This window comes from Nicotiana sylvestris, chromosome 1 (assembly GCF_000393655.2).
Source record: "Nicotiana sylvestris chromosome 1, ASM39365v2, whole genome shotgun sequence".
Lineage (NCBI taxonomy): Eukaryota > Viridiplantae > Streptophyta > Magnoliopsida > Solanales > Solanaceae > Nicotiana > Nicotiana sylvestris.
In genome coordinates this window covers 156,030,249-156,045,828 of record NC_091057.1, presented here as the reverse complement: position 1 = coordinate 156,045,828, position 15,580 = coordinate 156,030,249, and the positions used below count along the sequence as shown (strand labels likewise).

At 33.7% G+C, this 15,580-nt stretch overlaps 2 protein-coding genes across 2 annotated transcripts; both read right to left on the bottom strand.

The window, feature by feature from the left end:
* Positions 1-9,002: 9,002 nt before the first annotated feature.
* Positions 9,003-10,111, bottom strand: LOC104235604 (desiccation protectant protein Lea14 homolog). Its single transcript, XM_009789412.2, has 2 exons — positions 9,696-10,111; positions 9,003-9,460 (listed from the first exon to the last, which is right to left on the bottom strand). The coding sequence occupies exons 1-2, from the start codon at positions 9,896-9,898 to the stop codon at positions 9,154-9,156; spliced, it is 510 nt and encodes a 169-aa protein (XP_009787714.1). The 5' UTR covers positions 9,899-10,111; the 3' UTR covers positions 9,003-9,153.
* A 1,947-nt stretch (positions 10,112-12,058) lies between these two features.
* Positions 12,059-15,184, bottom strand: LOC138876463 (uncharacterized). Its single transcript, XM_070155406.1, has 5 exons — positions 15,059-15,184; positions 14,409-14,944; positions 14,008-14,276; positions 12,263-12,324; positions 12,059-12,178 (listed from the first exon to the last, which is right to left on the bottom strand). Exons 1-5 carry the CDS (start codon positions 15,182-15,184, stop codon positions 12,059-12,061), a joined length of 1,113 nt encoding a protein of 370 aa, XP_070011507.1.
* Between the last annotated feature and the right edge of the window lie 396 nt (positions 15,185-15,580).

The following is a 15,580-nucleotide window of genomic DNA, read 5'->3' as shown; positions in this document are numbered from 1 at the left end:
TGTTTTTATTATTTTTTTCTTTTCCTTTTCTCCATCTGTTACTTCCTAAATTAATTACTTTCTCTTCTTCTTTTTTTCCTCCGTTTCTCCAATGGTTACTCCATTCTTCATGTTTACAAGTTTCTATTTTCTTCTCTTAGTTTTCTTCAAACAATAAAATAAATTTTCCTTTTATGTCGCGATGTTTGTCACTCTCCAAAAGAGAGAGAAGTTTCAAAGAAGAGAATAGTAAGAAAAGGAGAAGAAAATTCCCCTTTTTTTGCAATATAGTTTATCATAAAAAATTCTTGAAAAAAATTTAAGATAAAAAAATTATTTTACAGAATTATTTCCAAAAGAACGGCGAACAATAATTTTATGGGAGCTTTTACAAGAGTAATCCATATCACAGTGTGATAAAAGAATCAATTAAAAAAGATCCCCTAATTCCAATTAGGAACTCATTGGGCCCTTTAGGGATATGTTGAGAATTTTTATTCATTTTACCATTTAATAACTCATAATCAGATCTTAGTAACTAACTATTTACAACTTTGACAATTTAAAATCGGTTGTTCAAGTGATTAAATTAAATATTATTTAATGGATGAAAATGGAGTTAGAAAATTAAACTAAAAATATACAATCAATTAATCTCTATAAAGGAAGGAGATAATTATACTACAACTCTTTGTTATCCTCATAGTATAACTCTTTGATACTTTTAATGAAACGTCTTTTTAGAGTATTAATTTATGGAAAATTTTAAATATTACTTTTATTTTATAAAGTAGAAATAAAACAGAACTATGAGTTCAAATAGACATTTTTAGTAAGAAAACTTTATAAATGGTTTCTTCATTTTCATCGTAGTCCTTTCATTCACTAAAAAACTTAAAATTAATAATTATGATAATTTTTAAAAAGTTTATCTTCCAAAGATTTTAATTACATAGAGATTTCTGTTGAGTTTAATTACAGAGATTTTAATTATAGAGAGTTTAACTTCTCTTCCCCAATTAAAAAGAACCAAAAAAATCTTCAATTGACAATATATCTCCACGCCATTATTTAACTACAAAAAGGTAAGCATTGTTTTATTTATGTAGATTTATTCTTGTATACATGTACTTTTTCGTATATATTTGATCTTTCGGAATTATAATATGTATGTCTTAAATTAAATTCAATTTATTTTAATACGATAAAGATTTTATCTCTTCTATAGTATCAACAAATTTACTAAAAGGAAATGTCTAACCGCGCGAAACGCAGGTTTGTTAACTAGTTAATTATAAATTGTGATCCCAAATATCGTTATCTATGCTTGATTAAATGAATATGATAATGATTACTTTATTTATCAAAAAATTAACTAAACACCTACAAATAACAATTATAAGGTTGCAAAGTTGGGCCCGTAGACGAGCCCTTTCTCATCTAGTAAAACTACAAAAAAGCAAAAAGGTAAATTCGCAAGTTGGTAAGATATGAAGGCCTTCAAAACTGTCATACATTACTGTTATAGTTCATTGAATTTACTCTTTCATTACTATGTACTAATCTACTACTAATTCTTCGAATAAATTGTAAGTTACGGACGGCTTCAAATATTGTTTTAGTCCACTGTAATCGTAATTTTTCTCTAAGGCGCTCACGATCTCGGCGGAGAAAGCTACAAGGTAAGTAGTTAACTGTATTTTCGGATTTTTCTCACAAAATTTCAATTACGTATGCTTTAATTTCCGTAGTAATTACTCTCTTAACATTACTCAAAATCTCAAATTGGAGGTAAGGCCGCCAAAAATTTGAAATTCTGCCGTTAGTGTTTATAAAGGCGGTAAAAAGAGGTATGGAACAATATTACACTCCTTCCTTTAGATGAAATATCGTTTATTTCATTCAATCCATAATTCCATGAACTCTAGTAGATGCTAATTTTAGCATTTTTTTTGCTTAGTTCTTCAATTTAGATTACTGAAAGTTGTTATTATTAAATTTTGGTAATTTCATTTGAATTTAAAATATGAGAATATCGGGAATGGCCACATTGTTGGCAGCTGACACAAACTAAATCTGAAGGATAACAAATTATTTAGTAGTAATTTTCTCTAGTTATGTAGATATACATACATATACAAAACGTTATTTTTCTTTTTTGTACTTTTTATTTGTTGTGTAGTATTCTTACATAAAACTTTTAACATTACAATGTAATATTATTATTTATATCAGCAAAATTTTAATTCAATATAATAAGATGTTAGCCATATATTTGCAATGTATTATCTTAGATCTTGTTGTGAAAAACGTTATTTATTAATACGAATATTTGAGTAGTTGAAGTAGTTCTAAGACATTTCTACTATTAAAAATAGGTAGTCTTGTTTTTTTCTTCTTTTATAATTTTTTTTGTATCTCTCTCTTTTTTCTACAAGTTTAAATTATCTAAGTGAAAATAAAATAAACCCATAATTAAGGGTGTAAAGCAAAAACTTTACGCCTCCCATCCATTATCTGGAACATTGGTTCCTAACACAAATACACAATCAGACTGAAAAGAGAAGCTCAAAAAGAAAAAAGAATCGGTTCACTCTCGAAGTGACTGCTATAGATATGCATTCACATTTGCACGCCAATTCAAACAAGCAACATCAACAAAAACCCTGATAATATCCGGCTAACAGATATTATGTAATTATATCCACCAAGACCAGGATAAGACTTGAACAAATAGAAAATCACTTAGTATTTTTTGTCTTTGGTGAAATTTAAATCTGAGACCTCATAGTTCTCACCCACTTTATTGACCATTAGACCATAGTGCTACAAAACAAACAGAGATACTAGAGGGTATAAAATCTCGTTTAATGCAATTTTGATCACCTCATATCTGAATGTTTTTCAACTCATTATTTGAAAGTTAGATTTCATCAACTACATATCAGAAAGAGGTAACACTAACACATTCTTTTTGCTACCACGAGGCACTAATTTCACGGAGTTAATGTATTTGAGTGTGTATGCAAAAACTATCCATATTTCTATGTTTTGGCTATTCTTCAAAAACTTACAAACGTTGGCTATTGGGAGAAATTAAAAAATAATCAAATTTACAAATGGTCATTCAAAAATAATCAAAGTTTCAAAAGTCATCGAAATTTAGCCACTTTTCATGTAAAGATAAATCAGAACGAAAACACTGTTCAAAATTCGGAAAATACTCCAGTATATTATACTGGAGTTACAACAAAGTATACTGGAACTCCAGCATATTATACTGGAGTTTGGAGTTCCAGTATACTTTGTTGGAACTCCAGCAAAGTATATCGGTCCAGTATAATATGCTGAAAGTTCATGCACAGGTGCACCAAACTCCAGTATATTATGTTGGACTGGTCTCTGTTGCAACAAAATAGTGGTTATTTTTCAATAACTTGACAAATACTGACTATTTTTGAATAAACAGTCCAAAAACTGACTAAACCATGCTATTTTAACTAGCTATTCATCGATTAGCGCTCTGATAGACGGCTACACGGTCCATGTTTTACCCCATCAAGGTTGTTAAATTTAGGCCCATTACAACCACAAAGGGCATCATTAAAGGAAAGTTTTGGCAGAAAAAAGCTAGGCGATGGCTCTACTTTGCAAGGAAAAAGAAAAGTCACATCAACAATAAAAAGGGGCATTTGCATCTATACTCATTTTTTGGGTCACATTTTAACTTGTACTCGCTTTGTAAAAAAAATTGTAAGCGTACCCATTTTTTCGCGTAACTTCAGCATATGGGGCTGAAGTAGCAAAGACAATCACGCAAAACTTCAACATTCTAGTAGACGGGCCTGAAGTAGCAAGTGTGCTGAACCAAGTGTGCAAAAGTTTTTGTTTGTAATTGCTGAGCTTAAGCATAGTAGCTGAAGTTTTGTTAATTGCTGAACTTAAGCATAGTAGCTGAAGTTTTGTTCTCTATTTGCTGAAATTTTTGTTTGTAATTGCACTAAATAATCTGAAGTTTTTTTTGTCCTGGAATTCATTAGTTTTGTCATTAAGCTTTTTCAAAAACTTCAGCAGAAGATGCTAAAGTTATTTAGTTCATTTATAAAAACTTCAGCACTAAATAAGCTGAAGTTTTTTTGTCCTGGATAAGCTTTTTCAAAAACTTCAGCAGAAGATGCTGAAGTTATTTAGTTCATTTGTAAAAACTTCAGCACTAAATAAGCTGAAGTTTTTTTGTCCTGAATTCATTAGTTTTGTCATAAAGCTTTTTCAAAAACTTCAGCAGAAGATGCGGAAGTTATTTAGTTCATTTGTAAAAACTTCAGCACTATATAAGTTGAAGTTTTTGAAAAAGCTTTCTAACATACTACTAGATAAATAATTAGGTTGCCAACACTATCTAAATTATAAATTTTGGAAACAATAAACGTGAAAAGAACAGAATTATCATGAAAAGAATCACTAAGTGTGACATTAAACTTCTCGTACGTGGAAATATTCACAAATTATTGTCTACTAACTTGCGTAATTATTTATAATTTATTTTTAAATAATCTGATAAACATATTTATGGCAATCATCCCATGAACTGAAGTTTCATAGCAGTACCAACAGCAGCAGCAGAAGAAGAAGAAGAAGAAGAAGAAGAAGAAAAAGAAGAAGAAGAAGAAGAAGAAGAAAAAGAAGAAGAAGGAAAAAACGAAGGAGGAGAAGGAGGACGAGAAAGGGGCTGAAATTGTTTAAAAAGTGGGTACAAGTTAAAAAAATTACAAAATGGATATAGGTTAAATTGGGGCGACCAAATAGGACGTCCTGTGCAATTTTTACTCATAAAAATGTTCAACTCATTTAATAATCAATAACAACTAAAACTATGACTACGATTTCTTTACTTTTAACTAAAATACTTATTCAATAGCTAAATAAAAATACCAATAATCATAATAATTCTTTTTGGTTTTGGTAAAGAAGATTTCAATATTAAGATTAAGATTTAGTTATGCTTTTCAACCTCAACCATACCTGGAAAGGGGGGGGGGGGAAGGAAGGGGAAACGACAATGAAATATGAGAATAATTTAAAACCTCATGCTGTATTTTCATCTTTGCAAATGAGTAAAGCCTAAAAGCTCGCTTAACATAACAAGTACTAATAACATTTGTTCTGAATGTATTTCTAACTTTTCATTCGAAAGTTGGATTTCATCAACTGCATACTAGAAAGGGGTAACACATATAACCACGAAGAACTGCTTCCATGGAGATAATGTATTTTGGGAACTCAAACAAATCTATACGTAAGAAAATGTTGTTTTCATGGCTTTACTGGGGGTATAGGCGTATAGCCCTTTTCACTAAGAGATTCACCATTCTCATGTTTAAATAAACTTGAAATATTGAGGGAGAGATATTCTAAACTATTTCAGCACATGTCTTTCGTGCATGTGTAGATTATGTTAGGATCGAAATAAGCAGGTGTAAAGGAAATCTTCGACGACGATAAATTATATAATAAAAGAGAAATATATTAAAAAAAATAAAAACATTTGACATGGTTCGGTCAATTGACCTACGTTCACGGCGGAGATGAGCAATCCACTATATAAAATAAAGTATAAAATATCAAGAGAACAACCTCACAAAGAGGCAAACACAAGTGACAGACTAACACTTGTCCCGAAAATTCTCCCCCCAAACAAGACTCTCAAGCCCCTTATGGCTATGTTGTCGATGTTAATTAATGAGAATGAAGGATTATCAATTTATATAAGTCCAAAAAATTTTCTCCGAGAAGAAAAAGACTAGCCAAATATGAAAAATTTATAATTTCCTTTTAAAAGAAGGAAAACATAATTATATATTGTCATTTACTTCTAGAGATAAAGAAAAAACCTAACAGATTATAGTTTTTAAGTTGTCATATTTATGCCTAACACAACTAAAACTAATTGCATCAATTTTTTTTTTGGTCTACCGTAAAGACTTGTCACCTTATAAACTTGATCCAACATGGTAGATATACTCTTAACTCATCTAGAGACATTTGGCTGGGTGTTTGCCCAAGAAAAAGAAAACATTTCCCTTGACGTGGAAGTCGAATCTAAGCTACTAGTGGCTAATCTCATATTCCGAATTTTATAAATAAGAACTCTTCTGACAATGAAAACCCATCTTTCAAGAAGAGAGAGGAGTTTTTGCAGGTCCACAGTCTATTTGATCACTCCCCTAAAAGTTAGCACAATTTTTTAGTGGTCGCGTTCTTTATAAGCAGGAATAATTCAAAGCATCATCCATATATCGTAAATTCAAAACAATGGCACCAGCCCAAAAGCCAAAATAATCAAGGTCGGCAAATCCCTACGGCCCTACCCATTATGTTAATTGTGATAGTCTAAATCGACCCATGCCAGGGAACTGTTTGATAGACACTTCATAATGACAAGTATGTATTTGGACAATATTTGGTTGAAGCTTGGAAAAAAAAAGAGTATTTAAAATTGAGAAAGGGCAGAGGTTACATCACAAATTCAAAAATAGCCAGATTTACAACTGGTCATTCAAAAATAGCTCACTTTCAAAAGTAATCAAAATTTAGCCACTTTTCATGTAAAGATAAATTTGAGCAAAAACACTATTCAAAACCCAGAAAATACGCCAGTATATTATGCTGAAGTTCCAGCAAAAGTATACTTGAACTCCAACATATTATACTGGAGTTCCAGGATAAGTATGCTGGAACTCCAGCATAATATGATGGAGTTCCAGCAAATATACTGGTCCAGCATAATATACTGGAGTTTGGAACACCGGTGTTCCAGTCTTCAGTATATTATACTAGAGCCAGCAAAGTATACCGGTCCAGCATAATATGCTGGAGTTCATACACAGGTGCACCGAACTCCAGTATATTATGCTGGACCGGTCTCTGTTGCAGCAAAATAGTGACTATTTTTCATTGACTTGGTATACGCTGGCTCTTTTTGAATGACTAGTCCGAAAACTGGCTATACCGTGCTATTTTTACTTAAAATGTATGTATGCAAACTTTCATTCGGCCTGCCTGTGACTAGGGCTGTCAAATTTGGCCCAAGCCTAAATGATCAGCCCAATCCGCCCAAGGTTAGTTAGTTATTGACCCCCCATTTGTTGAACTCATCCCATCTTGACTCAATCTATCTTAACCCAATTAATGTTGGGTTGGTTTTTAGCCCAAATTGATTCATGAGTAACTTTGCCAAAATATCTTAGAAATAATTTTGGAATTTTTACTTCCTATAGCAAAGGTTAACATCTTATTTATTTTAAATAAATACCATTTAAAAAAATTATATTCTATAGATACCTTTTAATGTTTATAGCAAAATATCTAATTTTGGTTACCTCCTACCCCTAAGCCACTAAATACGCTATTCAGTTACACTATTTTCTTTCTTTCTCTACTTTGATACGTGTCATTCTCTTCCCCCATTCCTCGAAAATACGATGCTCAATCTCAAAATTCCTCTCACCCACATCACCTACAATTAGTCACAAACGGTGATTTCAAGTTCACGATGTCTCATCACGGTGGTAAAAGGAACGCTGAGAAATTCCACGTTTCATGTCTCTCATCCTTGTTTTCAATTCACAAGAAGTCACGTTGCAAAATAAGATAAACTAAAGAGAAGAAAGCATAAACAGTTTAGCCGATTTACTTGTCTTCTGGCAGAACTTCATGGTCTACTGCTCAAAGCTCTTGTCACCGAGCTGCTCTCAAAAGTTGCTGTCTATGTAGATCTGAATTTCGGCTCAGTGAGATTTAAGGTTTTTGCTCGTCGGCGAATTCGCCGGAAATTAAGGTTTGTTCTTGAACAAAGACGACGGAGTTTGGGGCTGAGTAACTTGATTTTCTGTTAATATATTTCAATGTATTTCATTGTATTCATTATATTTTTTTTCATTGTAATTCAATGTATCTCGCTGAATTCCATGTATTTCATTGTATTCACTGTCTTTTTTCATTGTATTTCAATGTATCTCGATGTATTCTATATATTTCATTGTATTCACTCTCTCGTTATATGCCATGAATATATTCATATATTTTTTTTAATTAATATAATTTATTTATTCAGATGTATTATATAATTTCTCTAAAGATTGCTATGTGTTTGGGGTATTTTTCGGTTGAGAATCTTTTTTATAACTGGAAATACAAATTTTGTGCGTTATAATTGAGTTTGTTGAGTTATATTAGGAGTTTATTATGTTAATTGATTTACTTTCCGTTTAAAAACAGTGTAATCTCCTGTTTCACGCCGTGAATACGATCATATACAGTCAAATACAATAAGTTGTCCAGCTGTAATCCAATGTTTCACGCCACGAATACAATCGAATGCACTCAAATACAACAACTGATTAGCTGGACTTCCCTGATTCACGCATATTTTTTCTACTGTATTCATGAATACAATAGCTTAAATACATCTAATATATCGTATAACAACAGAAAACGTATCTACAATGCATAATATAGCAAATGGTATCTATAGATGGCTAATTACCACTAAAACATAGTGTTTTATGAAAATTTCTCAACAATTTTTTTGTTTGATATGATATATTATATGACCATAACAAAAAGAAAAAAATCTTAATATTTAGTAATTATACGATTCATAAAAAAACAACTAACACATATTAAGTAAAGCTTGATAAGAGTTGAGCGGGTTGGGTTATGACCCAAATTTTAGCTCATCTTGACTCAGTTTATCTTAGCCCAAATAACTTTTTGGCTAGTCATTTAACCCGTCCAATTATTGACTCAACCCGTTTTAACTCGTCCAAATCAACCAAACCCCCCTATTTGGCACACCCACCTGTGACCAACTTCGCCAGCCAGTTACTATTAACCTAAAAATTTGTGAATTCATCTCTCTAAAGAGGGTTAACTTGATCTCACCATAGCGGGGTATGTGCGATACCTGAGTGACAAATTCATGTCTGGCAAGGTAATTTAATTGGCAAAAATTGATACATCTATGAAAAAGATAAAAACTCAAATTCATGTAATTAGAAGATGCATAATGTATAGTTGGGCTCCAGAAGAAACAAGGTACAATCTTTTATGTTGGACAGTTGAATTAAAAATGGCAAATAGAAGCCATAGTTATTACATAGCTAAAATGGTATTTCATATCTCTCTAACCTTTTCAGTTTCTTTTTTCTCTTCTTCTTCTTTCCCAGTACCCTTCCATAAGTCGGACAAGGTAGGAAGCTTATACTCGCCGCTATAAGAGAGAGGAATGGTGAAATTTCCAATGACGGGAAGGTCAATGATGAGACCTAATTCGAGTGTATAGTCAATGTCCCAATCTCCACCAAGGTCGTTAACCAAGCTCAATAACACACTGTGTGGAACCTGCACTGGCACATCTAACATGGTCGAGTCATTTGCCTTTATATTCCCTGGGTCTGGAATTCTTCCTGACGCTATTACTCTGTGTTCCATCATCAATTAAATACTAATACAAATCAGAATTTAGTAGAAGTATCTTCGACTAAATTACTAATATCATAAATGAATAGCTGACTCAATTCGAAACTAGTTGTCAAACTATATGAACCATCTATATCAATCAATGAATATATTCTTTTTAATTTTAACTTTTCTTTTTGGGAGAGGACATGTTCGCGAATAATGGAGAAGCAGTGAACTGTTGAACTGGAACTAACCTGGAGGCGCTTTTGAGAACGTAATCAATCTCCATGATAGGAATAGGAACAGAGTAAGGATTCTTAACGGCGACTTTAGCGTGAAAGGTAAGGCCACCGAGACCGATCTTCTTCAGATCCACGTCAGTGATGGTTGCCTCAGGTTTCTCCATGTTAGCTATCTTCTCTGTCACAAAATTCTTCGCCTTGTCTATCAGATCCATTCTTCTTCTTTTGTTGAATGGGAGGAAAGTGTTGTTTTGTGCTCGAGAAATATCTCTGCTTTTTTCTCACTGGGGTATAAATAAAGAGTTTATTAATAAGACATGACTACGCGTTTGAGTCAGAATTCACGCGCTACCCTGCTCTAAGTCACAATAGTTGTTCCTATTTAGACAGAATCTAAAAATGATGCTTAAACGATGAAAGATCACCAATCAAAATATATTATCACCAAGTTGACATTTTATAGTACTTTTTTTACAGTATTATATTTAGTAGACATGTGATGTAGAACTTCAATGTAACAAATATAGTTACATTATTATCGGGAAAACTTATAAACTTAAATCGAAAAAGGAATTCTTTTGTAAAAAATAAGGGGCTCATGCATAGTAAAAACTTTAATAGTACATTACTCTATTTTCTTATCTAGTTTTCATTTGATGTTTGGTTGTTAACTGCTGCAGTGTAGGGTAAAATCGATACGTATTAAATATTTGAATAATAGAGTGACACGTACAACCGAAGACATGCGGAAAGTGTTAGATTGCATGAGATCAAGCAAAAATGGTAAAGAAATTGAAAACCTAAACGAGAGAAAGAAGGTTCGAGAGAGAAGAAGACTTTCTGATATTTTACATAATGACCCGTAGGTCTCAAATCCGAAATCTCAAATGTATATATACAAGCCCAAATATGCAACTATGCAACTAAAACCAAACTATATAATTACAAAGCTCAAATGTACAAGGACCAGAATAACAGTCCAATATAAGCCCAACACCCCCCTCAAGTTGGAGGGTGGTTGGTCACACCCAACTTGCTCAAGATAGATCTGTAAGTGACATCAGCATATTGGCCAGTTGTAATTTGCTGGGAACATATAACAAGGAAATGAGTCCATATTGGAGTTTCTCGCGAACAAAATGTCAATCCAACTCTATATGTTTTGTACGCTCATGAAACACCGGATTCCGAGCAATGTAGATTGCGGATTGACTATCACAATGTAAAGGGACTGGAACAATAGAAGTAACAAAGAGTTCATGTAACAACCTGGTACGCCAAGCAAGCTCCGCAACAACTCGACGCATTGAACAATACTCAGCCTCGGCAGAGGACAAGGAGACATTGTGCTGCTTTTTAGACTTCCATGTGAGTAGAGAACCATCAAGCAACACCAAATAACCACTAACAAACCTCCGGGAATTAGGACAAGAAGCCCAGTACGAATCACAATAGCATGTAAGGAGAAATCAAAAAGGGCAGACATAAACAAACCTTGCCCTAAAGTACCTTTGACATATTTAAGAACATGATATGCAGCAGAAAGATGAGATAAAGTAGGGGCATGCATGAATTGACTCAACAGTTGTACAGAGAAAGCTAAATCATGCCTGATATTTGTGAGAAAATTCAGTTTGCCAATAAGTTTCCTATGCAAGGAAGGATCAGACAAGGGCTCCCCATCTTCAATAGAGAGTTTCAGAGTCATATGTAAGGGGCTTGCAATAGCATGGCAATCTAGACAATTGAATTCAGATAAAAGGTCCAAAGCAAATTTCCTTTGACAGATGATAACACCTCCAGATTTAGTGATAATTTCTAAACCCAAAAAAATGCAAATGCCCTAAGTCTTTTATCTTGAATTGAGCATCTAGAAATAACTTGAGAGAACTTATCTCCTCTTTATCATTACCACTTAAGAGAATATCATCAACATAAACAACAACAATTGTAATATGAGAATCAGTAGACTTGGCAAACAAGGAGTAATCATTTTTTGAAACTGAGTAGCCCTTAGAAAGAAGAGAATCGCTTAATTTTGAATACCATTGCCTAGAAGCTTGCTTTAGCACGTATAAGGATTTGTTCAACTTACAAACCATGTTAGGGGCAGAAATACTTAGGCCATGGGGTATTTTCATATACACATCTTCATCTAGGTCTCCGTGTAAGAAAGCATTATTGATGTCCAATTGGTACATAAGCCAACCCTTTTTGACTTCCACAACTATGAGTGTTCTGATAGTGGTCATTTTGACTACGGGGGAAAAGGTTTTATTGTAATCAATTCTCTCTTATTGGGTATCACCCCGTACCACCAACCTAGCTTTGAATCTCTCTATACTGCCATTAGCTTTATGTTTTATCTTATAAACTCATTTGTTACCAATTGGTTTCTTTCCCATATGGAGAGGGACTATATCCCATGTTTTATTGAGTTCAAGGGCCTCAAATTCCTTCAACATTTCAGCTTGCCAAGCAGGATACAAGACTGCCTGATGAAAGCTGGAGGGTTCATGTACAGTGTCCAAGTTTTGAACTAAACTCTAATTGACTGAAATTAGACTACTGAAGCATACAGAATTAGGTGAAACAGGAATGGAAGTTAGAGTAGAAGGAGGAAGAGCACCACAAAAGTAATCTAATAAGTAAGAGGAAGGATTATGTGGTCTGGAAGGATATCTTGAAGTGAGAGGAAGTGAGGAGGAAAGTGTATTAGGTGAGAAAGGTGAAGAAACATATTCAGAAGATATTGTTCCAGGTGAAGGCACAAGGTCAAAAGATGTAAGAGAAGGATTTGAGTGTGGTGGAGAAGGAATAAGAGGGGGGAATAGAAGGAGAGAAAGTAACAGAACAATGCTCTGTTGGTGAAGGAGCAATACATGAAGGAGGTGGTGGAGTGGAATCATGGAAGGTGGGTGTAGCAGGAAATAAAACATTAGAAGAAGGAGTCTCTAAGTAAGGAAAGATGTCTTCATGGAAAACAACATCCCTGGAAATAATGATTTTCTTATTAGAAAGTTGTAGAAGTTTATAGGCTTTTTATCCAGGGGGATATCCCAACAAGACACAAGCATTAGACCGAGGAGAGAACTTATTCCTATGGGGTTTAGGAATCATTGCATAACACAAACAACCAAAGCTTCTTAGGTGACTGTAAGAAGGTTGCTCCCCAGTTAAAATCTCATAATGAGTCTTGCCAGATAAAATATTACTAGAAAATATGTTGATTAAGTATGTGGCTGTTATATTGCAATCTCCCCAAAACGAAGTTGGGAGTTTGGATTGGAAAAGTAAAGCTATTGTTGTTCTTAGCAAATGTTTATGTTTGATGCGTATAAGGACAAGATGTTTGGTGTAGAATCTTTGGACTGAAAAAATTGACTAGCTTCATGACTGGTACCAAATTCCAAGGCATTGTTTGTTCGAATGGTTTTAATCTTGGTGTTGAATTGAGTTTCAACCATGGAGAAGAAAGACTTTATAATGGACAGAGCATTGCCCTTGTGACTTAAGAGATGTGTCCAGGTATTCCTACTATAATCATCCACAATTGTGAGAAAATATCTATAAGATCTATGTGTGGTAGTGTGATAAGGACCCCAAACATCCACATGAATAAGATCAAATATATGTGAAGAATGAGAATTACTATCAGGAAAAGAATTTCTTTGTTGTCTAGCAAGTGGACATATATCACAAATGAAAGGTTGTTTATTAGAAAATGGTGCATTCAAAGAGTTTATTTTTTGTAATTTCGAAAAAGGAAGGTGTCTCAACCTATTATGCCACAGAAGTTAGGACTTACTTACACTTAATGTGTTTGTATGAATAGAAAAGGGAATTAAATCAGGACAATGAGAAATTGATGAGGATCCAGAAGGTATCACTGGAGGTTGTGTTCTGGAGTTGTAGAGATAGAGCCATTCAGTCATCTTACCAAGTACCAATGGCATCCTTAGAGAAGGGCCATGTAGTAGAAAATAAGCATATTGAGAAAAATATAGCAATGATAAAGTATCAACTAATAACTTGTGGACTGAAATGAGATTATATTTAAAAGTAGGCACATATAGCACCTTGAACAGAATGACTGAAGAGTTTAATTTGATAGAACCAATTGAGGTCACTTTGACTTTATACCCATTGGGTAATGTGATGAGGTAGGGAACAGATAAAGTTGTTATATTTATAAGCAAAGATTTGTTAAAGGCCATGTGATCTGATGCTCCGGAATCCAGTATCTAGGTTTTAGAAGCTAGAACACTACTTAAACAAGTACAATTACCACAACTCATCAGATGGGAAAAGAAAGCAAAAATACCTGCAAAATTAGCCATGGTAGATTGGCTTTGAGAATTATCAAAACCAACTTGAACATGTTGAAGGATAGTCATGAGCTGCTTGTATTGATCAAGTGTGATGGTGTTGACAATATTGATGTTATTCTCATGAGACTGGTCAGGCTTAGCATCAGAAGATGAATGGACAGGTGCAGCAACTCGGATATTCTTGTTCCCTGATTTTGAAGGTTGTGGAAATCTATGTAACTTGTAGCACTTCTCAATTACATGTCCTGGCTTTTTACAATATCTGCAATAGAGCCTTTTTGGATCATATCCTCATTTCTGATTGTTGAAGCTTGGATTTGGATTTTTAAAAGTATATCTCTGTGTGAAATTTGTGGTTTGTGGTGGTTTTGGAGTATAGGTAGGACCATTAGACCTAGCAGAGAAAGCTGCAGAGTCAGACTGAAAACCAGGTACATTGTGAATCCCTCTCTGCTTCTCGTCTTGAACAACCAGAAAATAGGCCTTGCCAACTTCAGGAAGTGGCTGCATCATCAGAATATTTCCTCTAGCATTGTTTAATACCTCATTCAAACCCATCAAAAACTGCATCAATTTATGATTTTCCATCTTTTTGATCATTTTGTGTTTACCTCCACATTTGCATTCGCAAATATAAAATAAATCAGCATCAAGTGACTCCATTTCATCCCAGAGTCTTTCAACCCTAGTGAAATAACTTCCTACATCAGAAGAACCTTGAGATATAGTGCTTAAGTCTTTTTGAACTTCATACATCTTAGCACCATTTGCTTTCTCATACCTTTGGTTCAATTCATCCCATAGGCTCTTAGCAGACTTAGAGTATATAACACTTTGTGAAATATCGGGTTCTAAGGAATTAAGAATCCAGGTGATTATCTTGTTATTACATTGTTCCCTGTGTTTAAACAAAGGAGAATCAGGAGAAGGCTGGACATAGCTCCCATTAATGAATCGTAATTTCTTCTTTGCCCCCAAAGCTATGATAATGCCTCTTCTCTAGGCTCCAAAACAGTCCCCATTGAATTGTTTTGTCATGAGAACAGTATCAGGATTGTCAGAAGGATGAAGATAGAATGGGTGAGGAGGAGGTAAAACAAAATCAGTTTGAGTGAAAGTAGGAGAGTTACGGTCGGTTTCAGAGGTGGTTGCAACATTTTCATTTTCCATGAGTAAAAAGAAAAACTAGGGCATAGACGATAAAATCTCAAAGAAACCTGTGAAATGAATGAGCTGAAGTAAGAAAAATTACCAAAACAACAGAAGAATTCTTCGAAAAACAGAACCAATAAATCGGCAAAATCGAACATGTCGCCGTTGAGTACCACCGAGCAACCACAATTTCAGTCCAAAATTTGAAGAAAATAGCCGCTAAATCACGAATTTCAGTCACAATAAGCTTCGAAAAACATTGGATTCATCATAAAATTTGGCTTGAATCTTCGAAAAAATGAAAAGGAAGAAACTAGGTTTTCGATTTTTCTGGAAATAGGAAGAAACAAGGGAATTAAGGTACTAAAAATCGAAAAATACACTGGATCATTGATGAGATCAAGCAAAAATGGT

Excerpts from the sequence above, each read along its gene's own strand:
- LOC104235604 (XM_009789412.2), bottom strand. The coding sequence starts at position 9,898 with ATGGATCTGATAGACAAGGCGAAGAATTTTGTGACAGAGAAGATAGCT. Across the intron at positions 9,461-9,695 it reads GTTCTCAAAAGCGCCTCCAG|AGTAATAGCGTCAGGAAGAA; the intron begins GTTAGTTCCAGT and ends GATGGAACACAG.
- LOC138876463 (XM_070155406.1), bottom strand. The coding sequence starts at position 15,184 with ATGGAAAATGAAAATGTTGCAACCACCTCTGAAACCGACCGTAACTCT. Across the intron at positions 14,945-15,058 it reads CTTCTGACAATCCTGATACT|CCTTCTCCTGATTCTCCTTT; the intron begins GTTCTCATGACA and ends AGCTATGTCCAG. Across the intron at positions 12,179-12,262 it reads TTCCTGTTTCACCTAATTCT|GCAGTCTTGTATCCTGCTTG; the intron begins GTATGCTTCAGT and ends AGCTTTCATCAG.